Source organism: Thermobia domestica, chromosome 11 (assembly GCF_964235325.1).
Source record: "Thermobia domestica chromosome 11, izTheDome1.hap1.1, whole genome shotgun sequence".
NCBI classification, from domain to species: Eukaryota; Metazoa; Arthropoda; class Insecta; order Zygentoma; family Lepismatidae; genus Thermobia; species Thermobia domestica.
Genome location: NC_137464.1, coordinates 69259429 through 69281227, shown reverse-complemented (window position 1 = coordinate 69281227; position 21799 = coordinate 69259429). Strand labels below are relative to the sequence as shown.

General features: G+C 35.6%; 1 protein-coding gene across 1 annotated transcript in view; it reads left to right on the top strand.

Annotated features, from left to right (window-relative positions):
• LOC145665164 (lactase-like protein) overlaps nt 1-13800 on the top strand; it is a 51687-nt gene extending 37887 nt beyond the window's left edge. Inside the window, exons 17-20 of the mRNA XM_081732447.1 lie at nt 128-276; nt 2414-2548; nt 9814-9920; nt 13005-13800. Coding sequence (XP_081588573.1) covers nt 128-276; nt 2414-2548; nt 9814-9920; nt 13005-13152 — 539 coding nt within the window. The 3' untranslated portion in view covers nt 13153-13800. The remainder of the gene's footprint in view (nt 1-127; nt 277-2413; nt 2549-9813; nt 9921-13004) is intronic.
• Nucleotides 13801-21799: the final 7999 nt, after the last annotated feature.

Here is a 21799-nt window from a genome sequence, read left to right as displayed (position 1 = left end):
ATTTCATTTCATTCTTAGAGCCTACAGGATATGACTAAAAGAGGTAGATGAAGATTTCATGTAATTGTCTCCACTGTATACGACTCTAGAATACATGAGTACGTAACATTAATATTAATTGTTTTAGGAACATATGATTTCTTCGGTCTTAATCACTACTCAACAAACTATGCTGCGGCAGGAATAGGAGGAGTCAGTCCTTCATGGGAAAGAGACCAAACTAACATTCAAAGCGTAGACGAATCATGGCCACAATCTGCGTCTTCCTGGCTCAGGGTAAGAATTATAAGTTCGTTCTTAGCCCTGTAAGCAAGACAAGACTTCAACCTTTCTTTTAATACCCTTTCTTTCACTCTTTCACACTCTCCTAGATTCCCGACCAATGACATAAAATTTTGTGTGCGTGAGTGTTTTAGGTAAATTTTCGCTGGTATGTAAATGGTGATGTCGCTTCACTTATGACAACTGGTGCAAATCCCGGGGAGGATGAGGGGGAACATGTCTCCTCCAATCATGGAATTGCGAGGGGACTATCCCCACAATAATCTGATTTGAAGTGGATTTTTTGGGAGAAATGTGGTGATTTGTGTCCGATTGCCACAAAGGAAAGTGAGATGAAATTGAACCCCCTCAGAATAACCCTCAAATCTGCCCGAGGTCCCCTGATCCTTCACACATTGTTTTTTAACTTCATAAATATTTTGAACATCGCTAACATATATATAGGAAGGGTCTTACCCGTCCCCTCCAAAGTTGAAGACAGATTTGTGGCGCTGCTTGTGACAATGGCTTATGAGTCCTCATAAAACATGTACAGATGATAGTGAAATACACTAAATCCATCAGTTCAAAAACTATTAATAAGAAAATAAAATAAGGTAATTAGAACATAGTTTACAGTATTATTGTGGATCTGTCTTCTTATCTCTGTTTGTCCTGGATTTCAATAGAACGAAAAAAAATGCAATTCATCTATACCTACATTTTTTAACTAACTCTTCAAGCGTTAATGCGTATACATGTAAGAACGCGAAGATCACAGATGGAAAATTTGTAGTTACATGGGGAGTACGCGGCTGTAAGCTTTAAGATATAACTACTTCCTCAATACTATTATCCTACTCCGTAGTGACAGAAGTAGGAAGATATGACCATTTGTGAAAGTCTGAAAAAATTGTGCGATGTGATCCTGTGATCCAGCTGAGTTTCAGGGTAGATAGTGTGGTGGAAAATGACGTATACTGCAATGGTTAATCTCGCATGATTTAAATTCCTTTTTTGATTTCGAGTCCACATAGCCAAATCCATAACAAAAACAAAATACTCAAATTCATTAAATAAAGTTTATAGTACTAACGCCAACCGTTTATAATAGTATTCACGTGAATATAATCTAACTTCTACACTTTGCATATCGTGTGTCTGTTCTACGATAACTTCATAAAATGTACCAGATTTTAATGAAATCCTTGACGGTTTTTTGTTTATTAAAAATAGAATTGAAGTTGAAATTCCAGAAGAATACATGAGAAATGGGTTTGGAAGTAACATAAAAGATAATTAAACTATTTTCCATAATAATTTTCGTAAAAATTATTCGGTTTTGATTAAATATGGCGGGTATTTTCTTTGAATGATCTCAACATCTTTTATTGCATGAATTTGAAATTGGTCGAGAACAAAGAGATCAATTTAATATTTTTTTAAAAAAATGTCTTCCATGGTAAATAGTTTCATAAGATGTTTTCCGCTTCTCATTAAATAAAGTGTTTTCTTTTCTTTCATTTTTTCCTTTCATCTTACGAAATTTGCCGTTTGTAGAAGATCAGTCACATGCAAGAAATTAATTCTCTCTCTTGATAAAACGTATTTAACGTTAAACCTTCTCAAAACTACCAGATTTCTGTGAAGCGTAAGACATGTGCTTCCTTTGTGATTTCTAAGTTGATCTTTTTGTTTAAGATCGAAATTTGTAACGGTGATAGTATGGGAGTGTATTTGCCCTCACTTTAAGAGTAGAATTGAGCTCTGAAAGTATTATTTCTATTTGTTTTTAAGTTAAAAGATTTCAACCTTTTTTTCACCATTGACCTTTTTTAATCCCAAGAAATAAGATTAATTCTTAGAGCTCAAATAAAATACTTAATATCTTATAAAAGTAGGAAAAAAACACTAAAGTTATCGTTAAAAATATTCCTTAACGATACCATTGTTTTAAAATTCTCTACCTACAGAATTTGCAGTGTATAAAATGATACTATGCAAAGATATGGGCATATTCATTTGACAAAATTTTGCTGAATGTTTTGAGCTTAACATAACTTTTAACTGCCACTTGGTTCATCAATGTTATGAATGCATCTAAATGAGTGGTAACACTTTAATATACTGATCATATTGCCTTTTATTACAGGTTGTCCCATGGGGTTTCCGCAGGTTACTCAACTGGCTAAAGAATGAGTACAACAATCCCCCAATTTATGTTACAGAAAGTGGTTTCTCTGATCGAGGAGAGCTCAATGACACTGGAAGAGTAAATTATTATAGGGTTAGTATCTGCTAGAATTTTGTCAACTTATAAAGATAAGTAGAAAGAATAAGCATAGAATCGATAATATTTTAATATAAATTCCTTGTAAAAAGTTTAAAGATATAAAGCTATATCTCGGAAGACGAAAGAAGACATGTCTTAGCATCTAAGTAATCTTACATATGAAGCTCAATGTATATCCGTTATACAACTCCACACCATTGCGTTGGCTTGGTATACTTCTGAAATTTTGTATATTTCCCACGTATTCTAGACTGAAAGTAAGATGTAATTTTACAAAATATGATGACAGCGATGATGAATCAGTCATATATTTGAATGTCGGTAAAGCTTTTCTAGTAATAACTATTTTGAAGATAGTAATTTTTTCAGTAATTGGGGCGTGCGTACGTATTGCGCAAGCCGCCGAGACAATTTTAAAATAACTTAAATTCATGCTACGCCCACCTAGGATGGATTGTGCACAAATTTCTTTGTTCTACTCATCTATATGAAACTGTACTCACAGTTTTTCATGAAACAGACCGCGAGACACACCGAAACCTAAATTTGATGTTTCACTCAAAATCCCACTTTTGTTTAAGTTAACATTTGCTTCGTTTTTCGGCTGCATGTTCCACTTGTTCATGCACGTAGTTGCCGAATGAAAAAATCAAATTGGTAGAGTCCACTTTCCTTTAATTTAGACTAAATGTTTACAATATTCTCTAAAGTAAAAATAATAAACATATTTATAAAAGAAATAAATATTTAAAATTTAGAAAATAAAAGGTACGGGCCACCGTACTAACTTTTAGCTTCAATTCCTTAAACTAAACCACGTTATGCTGCAATTATTAACGAAACATTCTCTTGTGAAAAACGAACAAAATTATTAGGCGTGTTCCGTGAACTTCATCCAAAGGAAACTCACCCCTTAAAGTAAACTACGCTTTGTAGAGTTTTGTATAACAAATTAATTATGCCATATGTTAGGGCAGCAGCGGCAATTGGGCGTTAAAAGTGGGGGAGGGCAAGACATGATCTGAATATTTGTATATCAATGTTAGTTTTCCTGGTTGTTTCTAACACTTTGTTTGACGAAAGGTTGTATAACTAATAGGATAGTATATTTTTCAGTTAAAATACCGTATATCCTATTTCATATTTTATTAAGTAAATTGACAAGAGTAACGCAAGTAGGTACTAGCCCTTTTTATTCTTAAACAACGAAGGTGTAAGAGATTTGATTCCTTGCTCATGAGCATCTTAAAATTCTGTCTGGAAATTGTGTGATCAGATTATTTAATAACAAATTTGCAATAATCCTACTAATAATCCTACTAATAAATAGAAAGGATAGTATTAATCATAGTAATGAATAATGAGGCTTGTTTTGAAGAAATTATATTGAAACTAGGGATTAATGAACAACTTATACTTTTAATTCCATACATATCATTAAATGTATGTTATTACTCTTGGAAAATAAAATACGATAAATACTACAAGCATATGCTACGACATTTAAAGAAATACTTACTTCTGCAGCTTCCTGAAACATGTTCGTTGCCATCAGGTGCAGTTTTCACTTTCTTGGAACACATCAAAACACAACACTTAGAACCCCAGTTATACAAAATAATCCTAAAACCTAGAATTTTGCTGAATTCACTAAATTTAATTGTATATACACTCGTACAACCCTAAACAAACCACTTTACTTGTATGTTACACTATTGAATAGCTACAATCTTTTTTTTTAAAGTTTTCAGCATTATATTTTCGTTATGAAAAGTACTAAAAATATATTACACTTAAAAAAAAAGCAAAATATTGAGACTGTCTGTTTTGTAATTCATGAGTGGGATAAGTGTCGTTTTCACACACAACACTCACACTAACATTTCCTTTCTCGATGCAATCTTCAGACGCCAAAATTTCACTTGGTGGAAGTGGAAAGTTGTTATGAAGTATTAATCAGTAGTTCAATATTTTCGCTCGCAGCTTCAGTTCCACTGTCCCCAGGAATTTCAGTTATTTTCTTTTTTAAAAAAATGAATGGCCTCATTATCTGATAATCTGCGTTTCATAGCGACATTCACCAAGTTGTAAAATCATTAACAAAGAAATGAAAGCCATACCGTAAGGCCAATTTTGAATTCTAGTATTGTGCAAAATTTAACTCAGATTAGTAGGTGTAGATTAATAATGAATTAGCCGTGAATAGTGGCTGATATTTCCTGTTCAATACCGTAACCGCACCACACGCGCACTTTCGCTCGCGATTTTGTTTTAACTGAAAATATCAGCCACTATTCACGGCTAATTCATTATTAATCTACACCTACTAATCTGAGTTAAATTTTGCACAATACTAGAATTCAAAATTGGCCTAAACTGTGCCGACAATAACACCATGTAACACACATTTTGTTCCTGGTAAGTGAGTATTATTTTCTGAAAGCTTATGTTGTGGAAATAAACAAATGACAAATTACTCACGTTAAAGTTTGCTTTTATGGAATGAAGAAGGAATTTTCTAAATTGAAGCTTGCTTTTATTGCGTATGCAAAGAAATTAGGTAAAAGGATAAACAAAAGGCTATGAATCTACTTGTATTCTAACACAGAAGGAAAACATGGGGCGAAAACTTAGAAATGCAGATCACCTCCACGTATGATGCCCCAAATATAGTCTCCTATCGTACGTTCATTATATGCTCCTTGATAGCATTGCTCAAAGTTGCGAATATACTGATGGAAGCGTGCTTCTTGCTCCTCAGAATATCGCCCCTTTTCTGTTGTCTTTAAATTTATCCAGGTGAGCGAGAAGGATGTGTAGCTTTAGCGACATCCTACAACCCATCTTGCTGTAATTTATCACCGGAGTATCAATTAGAGTTTCATAATTTTCAGTTCTGTGTTTGCCCAAAAAAAACACGAACCACAGCTACGAAACTATCCCACGCGCCTTTCTCAATATTCCTAAGCTTGGCACTGCATATTTTCTTGATTTGGGGTCCAACGAAAACAGCAGCTTTGACCTTTGCTTCGGACAGCCTGTGGAAAAAGTCGTGAATATATTTGAAAGCTTCTGAGTTCTTATCAAGAGCCGTTACAAATTGCTTCATGAGTTTCAATTTAAGGTGTAATGATGGGATTACCACTTTCTTGGGACCTACTAACGGTTTACACATGATATTCTGCTTCGCCGTAGTTAACTCTGTCCGTGGTAGCTAGTGTTTCTTGGTGTAATGTGATATTACATCTCTGCTGTCCCAAAGGCACAGATAGCAGGGGAATTTGAAGCCACTTTGAAGACCCATCAGGAATGCTACCATTTTGAAATCTCCAATCACCTCCCACCCATACTCGTCATAATTCAAGGCTTCTAGTAACATCTTGATGCTTTCGTATTCCTCTTTCAGTTACGCTGAATGAACTAGAGGGAGAGAAAAATACTTGTTCCCGTTATGTATCAGGACAACTATGAGGCTTGGAGATCAGCTGTCAATAAAGAGCCACCACTCACTTGGATCATGTTTCTTCCTAATTGCCTCAAAGAGACCTTGACACATCATGAGGGAAACATAGTCCATCTCGACGAGTGAAGAGATCTGTGAAGATGTGGTGACGCTTCCTGACTCGCACACTTTCATCTAACAAATATAACTCCTTTAGTCTAGATGCCAAAAGCTTAGGGTTTCATTTTATCAGACCTAGATCTCTACACAAATCATTAATGTTCTGCTGTTTAGGATAGTATGATTTCTCTTACTTACAGAATTTGTGTAAGAGTCATCTAAAGCGTTTTTCACAGTCCTTTGCACTCTTCAAAAACAAACCGCGTAACTTGATGTTGTATCACTGCGCGCACGACTATTTGCTGATTGGTGAAGAGGAAATTGTTTCGCCTGTTTCCCGCAATATTTCTGCTGCAGCACGTGCATTATATTTCTGCTACTGCGATGTGCATTACTCGTCTTACTCTCACACCATTGCCGTGATATAGAGCAAAATACCCAATACTATATAACCCCTCTCCTTTAAGAGCAACTGAACATTGTTATTTTTCTCCAAACTGTAATTATAGATGAAATTACAATGAGTTATGTCAAATTATCAACTGAACGATAAAGAGATGGCGCTGGTATGTAACAGCAAGCATATTTATCATTATGGGAGATTATTTCTTTTTTCATCTATTACCTAAATCATTACGCATATCCATGAGAAACAGATGGTACTTTTCCCCCTTAAGTTCAATTTATTGATGTACTTTCTTACATTGTATAGCATGCGAATGTACAAATAGGGTCTACTAATTTCAGTACTACAAAGTAAATAAATATTCTATGAGAACATGAAAATTAGCTATTATAGGTGTTAATTTTCTTCAAGTGAAGTTAACAACGTTGATATATTTTGATAAGGTATTTGCTTTTCTTCTGTACTTACGGGTTTGCCTTGTTTATGTTTAGCAAAATAACTCGGAGCAGCAGGTAACCTGCTGGCTTCCTTGGACGACATCTTTAAATTGTGGTGCGCACTTCGTGTGTTTTGTCATTTGTTGTTACAGTTTTCTCTTACAAATTTGATTTTGGTTGAAGATTTCGATCTCATATAGATACATACTTTGAGTCGGATCCTACATGTTCTTACTGTGCCTTAACAATACAGTAATTACCATACGTTGCATTTGTTGTGTACTATTTGCTCATGGAAGAAAAAACTGTTATTAGTCTCATTTTCAATGTTGCTAACTCTTGGTTATTTTTCAGTTTTTCACAAAGAATGATTGTCAAACCGTTGTCATTTCATGAAAATGGGCTAAGAAAATGAAAAAGAGAAATCAAATAAACTCGCTGTTCTTATTGAAGATAATAAGTTCCTTATAGTATTTCAGATCTTTGTTTGACCTTTCATTAGAGATGAGGAAATAGTCAATAAAAGAGAGAAAGAGAGAGAGTGAGGGGGATAGAGAGAAGTTAAAGAGGATAAAACCTGTTTTAGTGATTCATTACGAAGTAATATGAGGCTAATTTTTTCAGTTATAATTTGTATATCGCCTTTTTAAAACTCGATCAGAATAAATGACCATTTAAAAGATGCAAAAACCGAACATTCGGTGCCAGAAATGAAATAATGTACAAATGAATCTTCAACATCTAAGAATTTTTATAATATTGGATAGGAATGATCGTAACTTTTGAGTCTTATTTTTTTCTGACTGCAGTGAAATTAAGAGGAGGTACTATGTGTATGTTAAATAATGTGTCTTTATTCCTATGTAGAATCTAAAAAGTTTCTTGGAATTTGTTGAATAAGATGTTGATAGAGTCTTCATACTCTCATGACTGATATTCAGTGGCGTATTTAGGGGGGGGATTCCGGGCTTAACCCCCCCCCGAAATCTTACTTAGTATACTAAAGTAAATGAAATATCTTGCAGAATTTTCACATTTCCAGGCAAAGCCCCCCCCCCCCCGAAAGTTAGCGAAGCCCATCCCGAAACGAAATCGTAAATACGCCACTGCTGATATTAGTTTATGGCGTAACTTTTCTGTTAAATATCAAATCAAAGGATAAGTCACAGGATTCAAAATATACTTTATAGGTATTTTATTACATATAACAAAGGAAATAAAATAATAAATTCTCTATTCAATAAATAAATAAACTCAGTAGTTTTCAAGTTCTTCCAGAATGAGCAATTGTTTGTTCCAAACACTCGCTCGCCTGTAATGGAAACGTACAAGGAGCTCAATTTTGAAATGAAATGAAATAAAATCTTTTGAGTTTTATGTCCCACGATTATGCAGGCTAGGCTAAAGGAGACGGTGATGATGAAAACATGAATGAAATGGTGGAATGAAGAAAGTGGGAAGAAACTGAAGGACCCAGAGGAAATGAAGAAAGTGGGAAGAAACTGAAGGACCCAGAGGAAATGAAGAAAGTGGGAAGAAACTGAAGGACCCAGAGGAAATGAAGAATGTGAGAAGAAACTGAAGGACCCACAGGAAACCCACGCACATGGTGTTTGTCCATCACAAGGTTCACTTGGCGCGAGCTGGAATCGAACCAGGAACCCCATGTGACAGAGGTGAACGCTCTACCACTGAGCCACCGCGTCCCACAAGAGCTCATTTTGAATAGAAGTCGTGAGTACAACTGCACATGTTTCTAGATCTGATAATTAACTCCTTTGTGGCTATATGATCCGCGTAGTCGTCGTCGGGCGGGAGACCCGCGTTCGATTTCCGGAAACAAATTCATGTAGTTCAGATCACTCGTTCTACTGTAGATTCAAATCTCATAGAACCTCGTTGTTGAAGGAGACGATAAACTTTAATCCATCCATCCAACCATAGATCTGCTAGTAGGAACACTAAATCATCATGTAATTGTGGCTCTGAATCCTAACATTTTAGGTAGATTCTCAGCTAGAGGAAACGTTAGGAATGGGGATAGTAAGTTTTAGTTGTAATTTACACTGGTAGAAGAAATTCAACGTTCTGCCCTTCTTCCTTCTGGTGCGTGTCTACGTTTACATAGTAGTTCAAAAATTCAGGAGAGCAGTGCGTACGCCACTGCAAACGAGAGAAAATGGTTCCTGATTCTCCTATCACAAGCCCATGCCATCTCATTTTTTCCCCTTCAGTTTGTTTATTCATTTCTTAGCACAAAATTGCATACATTTTTTGTTTAATTAGTTGGCAACATTTCTGCACTGCAGTCTGCATTGTTTACAACGAGTGCAAAGCTTCGTGAAAATCAGATTAGTTCTTCGACATCACTCTCTTCGGAATACCTGTTCTCTCCTGCGGACGGCTGCGTTTTCAGAGGTGGTTTGGGCATAAAAAGCTTCGAGCAGTGATATAGAGCCGATTGATGACGGAATGATAGCACACGTACTTCCTCTACTAAAAACAAATTATGCAATTTGCAGCAACGTTTTCAATACTTGTGAGGATTTTTCTACATAGTAAACAATTCTGGGCATGAAACAATTGTAATAGTTTATTACTTTTTCTCGTGTTTTTCTTCGTATTTTTATTCATTTTAAGAAGTTTGTATTAGCGTCATCTGTTGTTCCCTTCAAATGCTTTGTCATTTCTTGCGAAATTCTGAGCGTCGACGCATCACAGGCATTTTTCACGATAAAAAGAACAAAAGCAAACTTTGAATGGAATAACTGAACTCCAACTAAAGTCCGAGCAACTAAAGTCCTAAACTAAATAAACAACTTTTTTTATAATGTATTTTTTCATTTTCTTTTAGAGTTACATTAATGAGATGTTGAAAGCGGTAAAACTAGACGGCTGCAATGTAAAAGGTTACACTGCTTGGAGCGCCATCGACAATTTTGAATGGTTACGGGGATACACGTAAGTTTATTTACTATTTATAAATATTTAATTCATACAGTAATTGTATAGTGAGTTAGTATCGAATAATAAACTAATTACTTTTGATTTGATTTAAGTAGTTTGCCGCACATTAATACAAAATCCTAAATATACCTCTGCAATCATTTTCAATGCCGTGATCTGTGACGTAATAAATCTTATCACAAGTTAGAGAAGAAACATAAGAATGAGACTGAGAAAGAAGCCTTTGATAAAGAGTGCAATAGCAAGTGAACAAGAACATCAATGCAAAAGCTAATGATTTGAGGCGGTACTTTTCTCGTCTCTACATCGCTACATATGCAACGAAAGACAGTTGATCAAGATATTTAGAATTGTGAAATTATTTTTAAATCCTTCCCTTTTCCGTGTTTAATGTATGTTAAAATACTTCATTTTAACAAATTTCGAACTTTCAGTATTAGGAATAAAAATGCCTCCTTTTGCCTATATTTAACTTTATTTTTTAAGAATATAGTTGAAATTCTTTCTATTTCATAATCAACATGAATGTATATTTTTCTTATTACGTCAATTCATTATTCAGATAATATGGTGGGCATTATTCATATACGCAATCGGTCAAGAGGGCAGCGATTTAAAAGTAACCAATCAGCGTTATTCTATTAAAGAAGCTTCGTACATCTTCCAATGAAACAAATAACATTAATTGAATACGTTGGGCGCAACGTTTAAAATTGACCAATGAACGTTGTGATTTCATATCTCTATCATTTCGTTTACTGTATTTATATCGCATTAAATAAAAGTCCAGAATATTGCGTACAATGTAAGAAGTGCTGAAAAATTACAAAAATACATTTTTATAGTATACAAATACTGTACATCTTATCACATTACTTCTTTCTTTATTTTATTGTTTATTTAGGCCTATATGCATATTTTCCATACAATTGAAATTACTTCTGAGTGCCTATACAGTTCTCAAAGTAACAAATAACGATATACTTACTTAGGTAGAACAAAATTCTTGCAAGTACCGTAATAAAAATGACATTTTATGCACACATATATTCGTAACATAATTACAGAAGAATATTTGTGTATGTTGCAAGAAGTCTTTCGTGATAGCCCATACATAACCCATAGTGCTTTCTTTTGTAAACGATAAGCACTAATACTTTCACTGTAGTAATTCCAGAAAATAATAACATCATTTATCATTTATTAACGATTCGAATTTTGCTTAGCAGACTGAAAGTAAAGGTTTTGTTGTGACATTATTTCATTACAAAGACCAAAGGAAATACTGCTTAATATTTTGTTGATTTTGAAAATATACCAATTTCAATTTAGTTTTGAACTAAATCAATACCAAGAAATTAAATTGAATCAGAAAATTTGTTTCCTTGTCATTTAGCATTATATTATGTTATTAATCATTATATAATGGCTTCTATTAATGTTTATTCCAAGAGGATAATTAAAATTTAACAAAGTAGTTTTATATTTACAACTTGTTTATTAGTAGCTATTTAACCAATCAATTAACCAAAAGTATGCAATGGCTATTTTCAGTATCTTAAAATTTTCTCTGTAATAATAATATTGGTGTAATCAGCAAATAAAACATTTATTAGACTAACGAGTGTGTGTCAAATCACTTATAAATATAAGAAAAGTAGAGGACCAAGCACTGATTCATGGTGTACACCAGTTAGGTATTTTACCTTTAGAGGAAATAAAATTTCAAATTTGTTAATAAATTTCTTTTGTATTTTAAACTGCTTAATAGATAGTTTCTAAATAAGAATCAATCCACTTATTATCAGTTGGTGCAGCTCTACATCATCTTTTTCCTCTTATAGGTAATAGATATTAACTTTTTGTCTGTAAATTCTTGTTGAAGTAATGCAGATCCTGCAGCGGTGTAACAACAGCTGAGTTTTTGAGATTTGACTTATTTCAGTATAACAAATATTTACCACGACAAATTAATATCAGAAGTCCCAAAAAATTGTTATTGTGATATTTTTTTCTAGTTATACGCTGCCAACTCTTCTCTTCCTATTTCTCTCTCTTTGCCCTTTCTCAACTATGATTCATTCTATGTCTCTATGTCGATACTTCTCGTATAAAGACAAAATAAGACATCGTATTTCAGTCAGTTAGAAACGACTATGCATTGTTTGAAACCCTTTACGAATTTATCCATCAATGGCGGATGTAAAAGAGAAAATTGTAAGAGACGAAATACATCCATACCAACCACTGTATTAAACTTAATGTAATAATAAAACATTATAAATTAAACTTCCTGGTGTTAGAGACTGAAGTCAGCAAGACCGTTTATGGTTTGGAGATTTAGGGTCAGCACTTTCACTCATTGTTATTTCTTCCGTCTCTCTTATAATTTAATTTCACTCATTCAAGTAGCTGCACGAAAATTTTGTATCTCTACCGGGGATCTAATTTACCTCCATAGTACCAAAACAAGTTCAGTTATAATCATTTGACAATAGGTATGACAAATATATCTATCTATCTATCTATCTATCTATCTATCTATCTATCTATCTATCTATATATATATATATATATATATATATATATATATATATATATATATATATATATTCAATAGTGTATTGAAATCTCCTGCTGATGGAAATTTGGAATCATTATTGCCGAAAAATGTGATGTCGCAACTACGTTGATGGCTTCGTAATGCTGGCTGCAGATGTAAAATGTAGGTACCACGATAAAGAAACAAAACAAAGTAAAAGTATACCTGAAGTCCCTTTTATGCATGAAATAAAATGTTGCGTCTAAAGCTTACGTCTACTGCTTAATAGACGTAAGCAGTCTCGTTTCGAAGAAAAGTTTTTACTCAAGCTGTAAAAACATTGTTTCGTTAACATTTTTTATATGCCAGTTCAATTTTAAAGCATTCTGATTACGAGAATAGAAATACATTATATTTGTATGTCATTGAGGATAATGACAAAGAAAGAAGAAAATACTTTGATTCGTCCTAAGAAAGTTATTTTTCAGTTATATAAGTTAATATGTGTGCTTTTATCCTCCTTTCCTTCTTTTCAGAGAAAGGTTTGGTTTATATTATGTGGACTATGATGACCCAGCTCGTCCTCGGACAGCAAAGGAATCGTCTCGACTCTATAGACAAATCATCGCAGATAATGGCTTTCCTCCACCAGCTTCAACGGTTTCCAACAATGCAAGACATTAGTGACATGAGTTTATAGTATAAGGCAACCATGTAGAGACCTACAATTCAAGAAAAAATAAAACTATAACTATTTCGAATTAGTTACTTCTGTAGACTATATTATTTTTCTGCCTTTGGTTTGATTTTCATGTAAGATAGGGGATATGTTTAACCCTCGTATTGCTAAAGACATCAGCGTCCCAACAAAGGATAGGGTGTTTCTACATATGTTTATTTCTTGTAACGAATTAGGCTGTTTCCAAGAATATAAGAAATTGTTATTGTTAAATACAAAGAATACCTGGAATTTCAGGCCTGTGTTTAATACATAATATAGAAATAGTTAATATTTCTAATTTGGTTGTTTTGACCTGTTCGTGGCGTTCTGATGGTTAGTGAAAAGAGTGTTACCGTCACTTTTGAAGAAAAATTTAATGAATTGTTTCAAAATATGTAGATAAAGTAAACAAATCTTACCTATGGAAAACTCAAATCAAACAACAAATCTCATATGACATAACATATTACTAAGATGTTTTTGTTGCTACTCACCTACAGAAAAACCTTACATTGTATTGTTAAGTCTTGCTTTCAAATTGGATATGCAAATTCAAGTTTGTATTGGTTATTTTGATATTACATTGGTTCTGAAATAAATTTTGTGGACAATCAAAAGTGTAGATTTTATTTCTAGATACAGGGTGTTCACAAAGCTTCAAGACTAGTCTGAGAATACAAAATGTATTAAACATTTTTGTACAGTGAACTAAAATTCTTCGAAATATGACCCTTGGGCATCAACACACCGCTGCCAGCGTTTTTTCCACTGTTCATAGGCTCCCTGGAAGTTTTCGCGCGAAAGGTGTTAAGGGGCCTCGTCGAAGCTGCTGGACCGCTGGAGTCGTGTCAAAATAGCTTCCCTTTAAGGACTTTCTTAATCTGGGGGAACAAGAAAAGGTCACAGGGAGCGAGGTCGGGGCTATAGAGGGCTTGCGGCAGTGTTGCCACGTTGAACTTAGCCAAAACTGCGGCGAGCGACGTGTGAGAGGGGGCATTGTCGTGGTGAACAAGCCAATCGTCTTTGATCTCTGGGCGAACGCGGTGGACTCGATCCTTCAAACGGCGGAGAACTCCAGCGTGAAACTCACCTGTGACACTCTGTCCGGCAGGAACAAACTCTTTGTGGATCAATCAGTTTTCAATGGAGGTCAATGACACGCACTGACTTCACTAGTGATTTTCTCACTCCAACGTCTCGGAGGCAACTGACGCGCGTGCGCTTCGTTAGCTGACACTCCCCACTACCTCACCCTGTCGGTCGAACGGGAATGTACGTGCAACGCTACTCAGGAAAACATGTCTTGAAACTTTGTGAACAAACCCTGTATATATAAAATATTGTTATAAATATAGAAATCAACATTATTATATGTAACAATTCAATACTTTAAATAAATAATTTACTGGTAAGTACTAAAGCACCGTTTCTCAAACTGTAGCCACGGATTGCAAATTGGTGTTATGGTCTCCTTAGATTCAATATTAGTTCAAAGTGAATGGTCTATTGCACACTATAGTTAAAATTTCAAACAGGTATAGATTATACAAATACTACTTAATGCAAACAAGGTAAAGATTAGGAATTTGAATAGCTTATATACAGTATACTTTGTAGAGATGACTTCTAAGTGAAGACGCCCCTTTTTGAAATGTTCAAATCCTGTTATTCGTGGTGGTAGCATCTGTCTTGTGCATGAAAAGACACACAGTCTTGAGTAAATACTGTACATGTATACATGGAAGTTGTGTCGACAAAAGAAGTTATTTTTGTGCAGGCCTATTTACAAGTGTAAGTTACTCTTATTTTAGTGCATATAATTTTAAAGGGCGAAATAAAAAAAACGCTTTTGACGGTAGTTATATAGAAGTAAAGGAATGAAGAATAGATAGATAGCTGCTTTAAAAAAAAAGAAAAGAAAAAACAGATCAGTCTTTCGAAAACCTTAATGTGCTTTGTTGTATACATTTATGTACGAGGGTGCCACGTGATCGACTGGGAGGCATTTACTTCAAAATTGCGAAATTTCCCCCCAGTGAGATCGAAGGAAAGATGACCAACTTCTTTTAGGCGGATCAGTTATTTTTAAAAGGTAAATCTACCTCTGGGGTGAAACTAATTTCTTCATTGCAAGGTGACGAGAATTTTCACTAATCTATGAGATATCAACGAAGTTGTACAGTCTGGAGGGGGAAAGGAAATAGGAAGGTATACTAGAAAAACATGCTTTAAGCATGAGATATGGGGTGAGGAGTCTCTAAAGTCGGTTGCTGCAGAATTTCGTGATAAATTTGGAGTCAAGATTAGCCAATGTTACACTACCGTGCCGTACTTTGCGGAGAAGAATCGTACAAAATAATACCAAGAAGCTGGGACTCAGTCCTTATGATGTGGGCAATTTCGGACTACAAGTTATTAACATTGTGAATTAAATGATTGCAACTTAGGTAGAAAAGACGTCTTTAGACTTACAAATAAAGAAAAACGATAATCTATAGCAGTGGTTGGTTGTTGTAAAGCACAAAGAAACTTCTTTCCACCACGATACGTCTTTAAAAGTATTAATAATAAAGATGAATATGAAGCCCAGCAGTATCTAAAGTGGTAACAAACAAGGATTTTTAGCTTATATGAACTCAGATATACTTATGTTATTGATAAAGAACACTTTCTTGCACGCAAACCAACAAGAAAAGATGTTATAATTCTTTCTAAGTGGATATATTTCACTTACACGTGATATTGATATGCCTGAGTTTGGAGGTAATAACGATGCTTGCCTATACATTCAACAAAATATCACTAACCGCTGAATAGAATCTTATGATGAATAAGGAATGAAAAATAACGCCTTTTTAGTTTGGGATTTTCTTTGGCAAAGAATGGAAAATTACCACTACCATATTCGTGTTATTATTCAGTTCAAAATCTCTTGTTGTCGCGAATTCTGTTGAGGAATTTGAAGCTGAAAATATATAAAACGATAATCATGCCTGTTGTTCTGAATGGTTGCGAAACATAGTCGCTTACTCGGAAGGAAGAACATAGACTGAAAATATTTGAGAACAAGATCCGGAGACAAATATTCGGACCCAAGAGAAACGGGAATGTGGGATGGCGGAAACTTCATAACGAGGAACTACATAATTTATTGTTTACCGGGTTTACCGAACATTGTTTGTGGGCATTTCATGTAGCCAGGATGGAAGAAAGTAGGAACGCTTTCAGTCTTAGCTGGAAAACAAATCGAACAACGACCATTAGGAAGGCCTAGGCGTAGATGGGAGGACAATATTAAGATGGATCTCGCAGAAATAGAAATACAAAGTAAAAAGTGGATCCAGTTGGCTAAGGATAGAGGCCAATGGAGAACTTTTGTGAACGGGATATTGAATCTCCGGGCTTCATAGGTCGTAGAGTTAGTTAGTTAGTTAGTAGGGTCTATCAAATATAACATTAGAATTTCGGGCCACAGTGTTTTAACCTTGGAACAAGTATATGATTCAAGTTCATGTGTTTGCTATATTTAGTTCTAGCGTTAATTCTCCGTTGAGTTTATCACAAACAGACAAAAGCTATATTCAGGTTCATCTGCAGAACGTCAACAAAGAGAAGCTTTTAATAAACGTTCTCAAAATGTAGAGAAGTGCCAGCAACCCCACAGTTGTTCAGTTCAGTTTCATTATTCGAACGGCATGTGCACTCCGTAAAGATTATGGCGTCCACTACAAAAGAAACAGTGACTAAGTTATTTATAGAATTGGCTTCATCTTCAGTAATTGAAAAAAAATAAAATTGAAAGCAGCTAATGATGAAAGTAACATTTATGGAAAGATTCTCAGTACTTCAGGACATACATCAACTATGATAAACACTACAAAAGAGTCAACAATGTAGAAAGGAAAGTAACGTTGCCGTAACAGGTAGTTGTAGCATAAAAAATACAATGTGCGTAACAGCAGGAACAAATATTGTGCTAATGATATCTGTATCGGGTGTAACGAATATTTCTATACAATAAGAGAGGAATGTGATTGAGTATAAAGTATATGGTGAGTGCGAAATGACTACATGAAACCTGAACAATCTTTACATGCCACTGCATTAATTGTGGTCGCAAAAATCCAAATTTAGGAACAAAATGATCAATTCATAGCAATCCCAGATCTGGCAACCTGGGAGGAATATTAAGCGGGAGACTTCCTCTAAATATAAACTATAATAGTAGCAGCCGTCGGAGGATGGATAGACTGTCTGTCTCTCTCTCTCTCTCTCTCTCACACACACACACACGCACACACACACACACACACACACACACACACACACATACATATATATGTAAGCAGCTCGGCCCTAAATTCGATCCGTTAGTTTCTACTGTGAGTGACCAACACAAAATTGCCTAATCATGGGGAACAGGCGCCTATGGATGGGGAACGGGTACCCACTATTATTGTACTTCAATGTATACTTATTTCAGCCAAAAAATAAATTAGGTGAAATTTCAACTTTTTTTTTTTTTTTTTTTTTTTTTTTTTTAAAGAAAAGTATGTTAAGCGATTACTTTTCCCGCTACCCCATTTCGACTATGCGAGAGTTTGCTACTTCGTTCCGGGAAAGCGGGAGTGAACGTCGAAATGCGGGAGAGTTGGTAGGTCTGCAATCTGAACGGTTCACTATTCCTTTTTCTATAATACACATAAGCCGCTTTAGAAAAAATACATGGAAAATATTCGTATTTTGTTCAAAATTGTCGTGTAATTAGATAGATAGCAAGTAGAATTTAAGGATAGCAGTATTAGTGATACATCAGCATAATTTTGTGTCTCTATGGTGTTTACAAACACATTAAGAAATATTGTGAAACAATTCCTCAATATCAGCCATTCTGAAAGAGGTTTTCCTCAGTCACACCAGGCAAATGCCGGGGTGGTATCTAACTTATACGTCCCAGGCCGCTTTCTTCCTTCCCCAATTCTTTCTGGCTTCCCTTTGCCCGGATAGTGTGCTCGCCGAGGGACGTCATCCCTCAAACGTGAAGGGCTAAATGGCCTTAGATGCCGAGCAGGGACGTACGGAAGGGGGGGGGGACACGGGGGTCCGGACTCCCCCCGAAATTTCGACTTTTTAAAAATTTAGCCTAATTTTAGGGGCAATTTTAGCAATTTTAATATAAAATAGCTTTATATTTAGTTTGAACCCCCCCCCGAAATAAATTCCTGGGTACGCTACTGATGCCGAGAGCCCAGAAATCTGAATCCTAATCCTAAATTCCCCAGCATGTTTATCAAAGTTGCGAAGTTGTTGAATGAAATCTTTGAGTTTAACGTCCCATGATTATGCACTTTACACTAAGGGAGATGATGATTAAAGCAAGTGAATGATGGTGGAGAAATTGGTGGAATGAGAAAGTGGGAGAAAATGGGAGTACTCCGAGAAAACCCGAAGATATGATGATGTCCACCACAAAGGGTCTCTCCTGATAAGATAGTGAAACCGGTCCTTGATCCAAATCGGGTCGCTATTGGCCAAACAGGTTACCCTTGACGTAAAACTACCTCAAAAAAAAAAAAAAAAAACGACCCTCCCCTTACCGAATTATCGTATCATACATGCTAAAAATTGAATGTTTTTTAAATTTTGGTAGGGGTGGTCCAAAAATTTGAAAGTTTTACAGATTGTAGATACTATCTGGATGTAAATGTGCATTTTTTTCAAAACCATCAATGCGTATTTTCTTTCTTTTGCGTGTTGAAAATTTCAAAAATATGTAGGATTTTTTTTTGGGGAGGGGACACGTTCCTGGTTTTTTGGTTTAAAAATTTGTTATACCCTTAGGTGCAACATATAATTTTTTCGTGGCCTGAAAGTGATGGCAACATTTCAAAAAGAAATAAAACTGAAAACAAATGTTTTTTTCGCACAGTTTTTCCACCATTTTAGGGCCTGCAAGGTGAGGCCCCCCTTCAAACAATCCTTTGCCAAATTCACAATTTTCCTTTCTCTTGCGTCCCTTCTGCTTCTGTCGTTTTTCGGCTGCTTCGATTATGTCAATTTCGAAACAGAAACACCAAATATATCTCCACAACAGTGCTTCCACTTCAACCGGCTGTTGCACAACAAAGTTACACACAGCTCGCGATAGAGAGCGCTACTGTGTGCGGCTGCTGAAGCAAGCACTGATAGATGCGAGGACCTGACGCGAGGTATTGTAACTTTGCAAGAGTCGGTTGAAGTGGAAGCACTGTAACGGGGATACATTTGGTGTTTCTATTCCGAAATGGACACAATCGAAGCAGCCAAAGAACGACAGAAACAGAAAGGACGCAAGAGAAAAGAAAATTGTGAACTTTGCCAAAGAGTTGTTTGAAGAGGCCCTCACCTTGAGGGCTCAAAAATGGTGGAAAAACTGCGCAAAAAACACCTTTGTTTTCAGTTTTATTTATTTATTTTTTTTTGACAATGTTGTCCTCACTTTCAGGCCACGAAAAAAATATATGTTGTACCTAAGGGTATAACAAATTTTCTAACCAAAAAATCAAGAACGTGTCCCACTCAATTTTTTTCTACATTTTTTTTTTTGAAATTTTCAACACGCAAAAAATAAAGAAAATACGCATTGATGGTTTTGAAAAAAATGCACATTTTCACCTAGATAGTATCTACAATCTGTGAAACTTTGAAAATTTTTGGACCACCCCGACCAAAATTAAAAAATATTCAATTTTGAGCATGTATGATACAATAATTCGATAAGGGAAGGGGGTCAAAAAAAATTGAGGTAGTTTTAGGTCAAGGGTAGCCTTTTGGGTCAATATCAACCCAATTTGGACCAAGGGCCGATTTCACTATCTTACTAGGGAAGGCCCTTTACTTGACCGGTGATCAAACCAGGAAACCCACGCACCCGAGTTAAGTGCTCTACCCCTGAGCCACCATGCCCCCTATTTTAAGTTCTTAAAGTTACTGAAATAAATATGTATTTCGAGATATTACAAGCAACACATCTACTTTAACACAAATTCAACATTTTCACCTCATTTGAAGTAGAGATGCGCGCGAGTCGAGACATGTTTCGAGTCTCGTCTCGACTCGACTCGAAAACGAGACAAGATTTCAGTCGAGACACCCTTTGTGGAATTTGAAACAAGTTGAGACGCGACAGCTTGTAAAAATCTCGACTTGTCTCGAAAACCTTTGTGTAATTTTCAAATTATTCGAATAAAATATTCACTTATAGAAACAGTTGTCTGCCTTGAACCCAATACCAGCGTTTATTACGTTATAAAGGCACAGAATGCGTAAACTAGTAGTTAACCTTTCAAAAATAAACTTAAATTTTTACCTAATTTCAGTTGATTAAAACTAATAATTGTATTTTGTAATATTTGATAGTACTTTAAATATAATAATAATAATAATAATAATAATAATAATAATAATAATAATAATAATAATAATAATAATAATAATAATAATAATAATAATGATGATGATAATAATAATAATAATAATACATAAGCATTTATCCAAATATTCAGTTTCTATAAAACTATTGCGATAAAGTGAGCTTCATAAATTCTCTGAGTGAGGAATTGGTAGTCTGTAGTAGAGGGTGGGGAAATAAAAGTGGCCCGGAGAACAGAGTTCCAGATTGCAAAGAAACACAGCGAAGGAAAGGAAATAGTTCGCTAACCTGTTATACCAGATGTTGAAAATGACCACCATTCATCTCTTGGCACTTTTGGGCCCTGGTCAACAAGTTGCAGAGGGCAGATCAGCTGGGCTGCTGGAATTCCTGCAATCTCATCAGAAATGTTCTGCTGCAGTTCTTGAAAACTATGAGGGTTGTTGGGATTCACCGTAGACTTGAGATTTCCTCAAAAAAAGTAGTCGCACACGAACAGATCAGGTGACCGGGGTGGCCAGCTAGAACCGACAGAAGACTAACCTCTGCTGCCAACTCCGTCAGAAGTGAAAATTGTGTAAATGCGATCGACGTGATATATTGGTCTCTTGCGACAGGCGTCAGTTGATTTCGTAGCACTCTGGAGCAGTTTCTGGTTAACTGCATCCACAATTTCAGGTGTTCGGACACGTTTCACAATGTGTTTTGCCTTGTTCAAAATAAATCCTGTCTGACGCCATTTTCTGACTAATCATTGCATTGCTGGCACATTGAGACCATGAAATTCATGAGCAAACAACTGTCCACACTCTTTTAATGAATTTTGGGCCGCGGTGGCTCAGTGGTAGAGCGTTCATCTCTGGTGCTTGAGGTCCCGGGTTCGATCCCAGCCCCCGCCAAGTGAACTTTGTGGTGGACAAGCACCGTGTGCGTGGGTTTCCTCGGGGTTCTCCCGTTTCCTCGCACTTTCTTCATTCCACTATTTCATTCATTACTCATCATCACCGTCTCCTTTAGCCTAACCGGCATAACCGTGGGACGTAAAACTCAAAGATTCCATTTTCATTTTCTTTTCATGAATTTGTTTTCACGTACGAACACCCTCTGTTGCATTGTGAGTACCACCTTCAACCGTGCACTGGTCAACTCACTAACACAGCCCGCACTAAGATCTGAACCGGTGGTGTGCGTGTCACGTG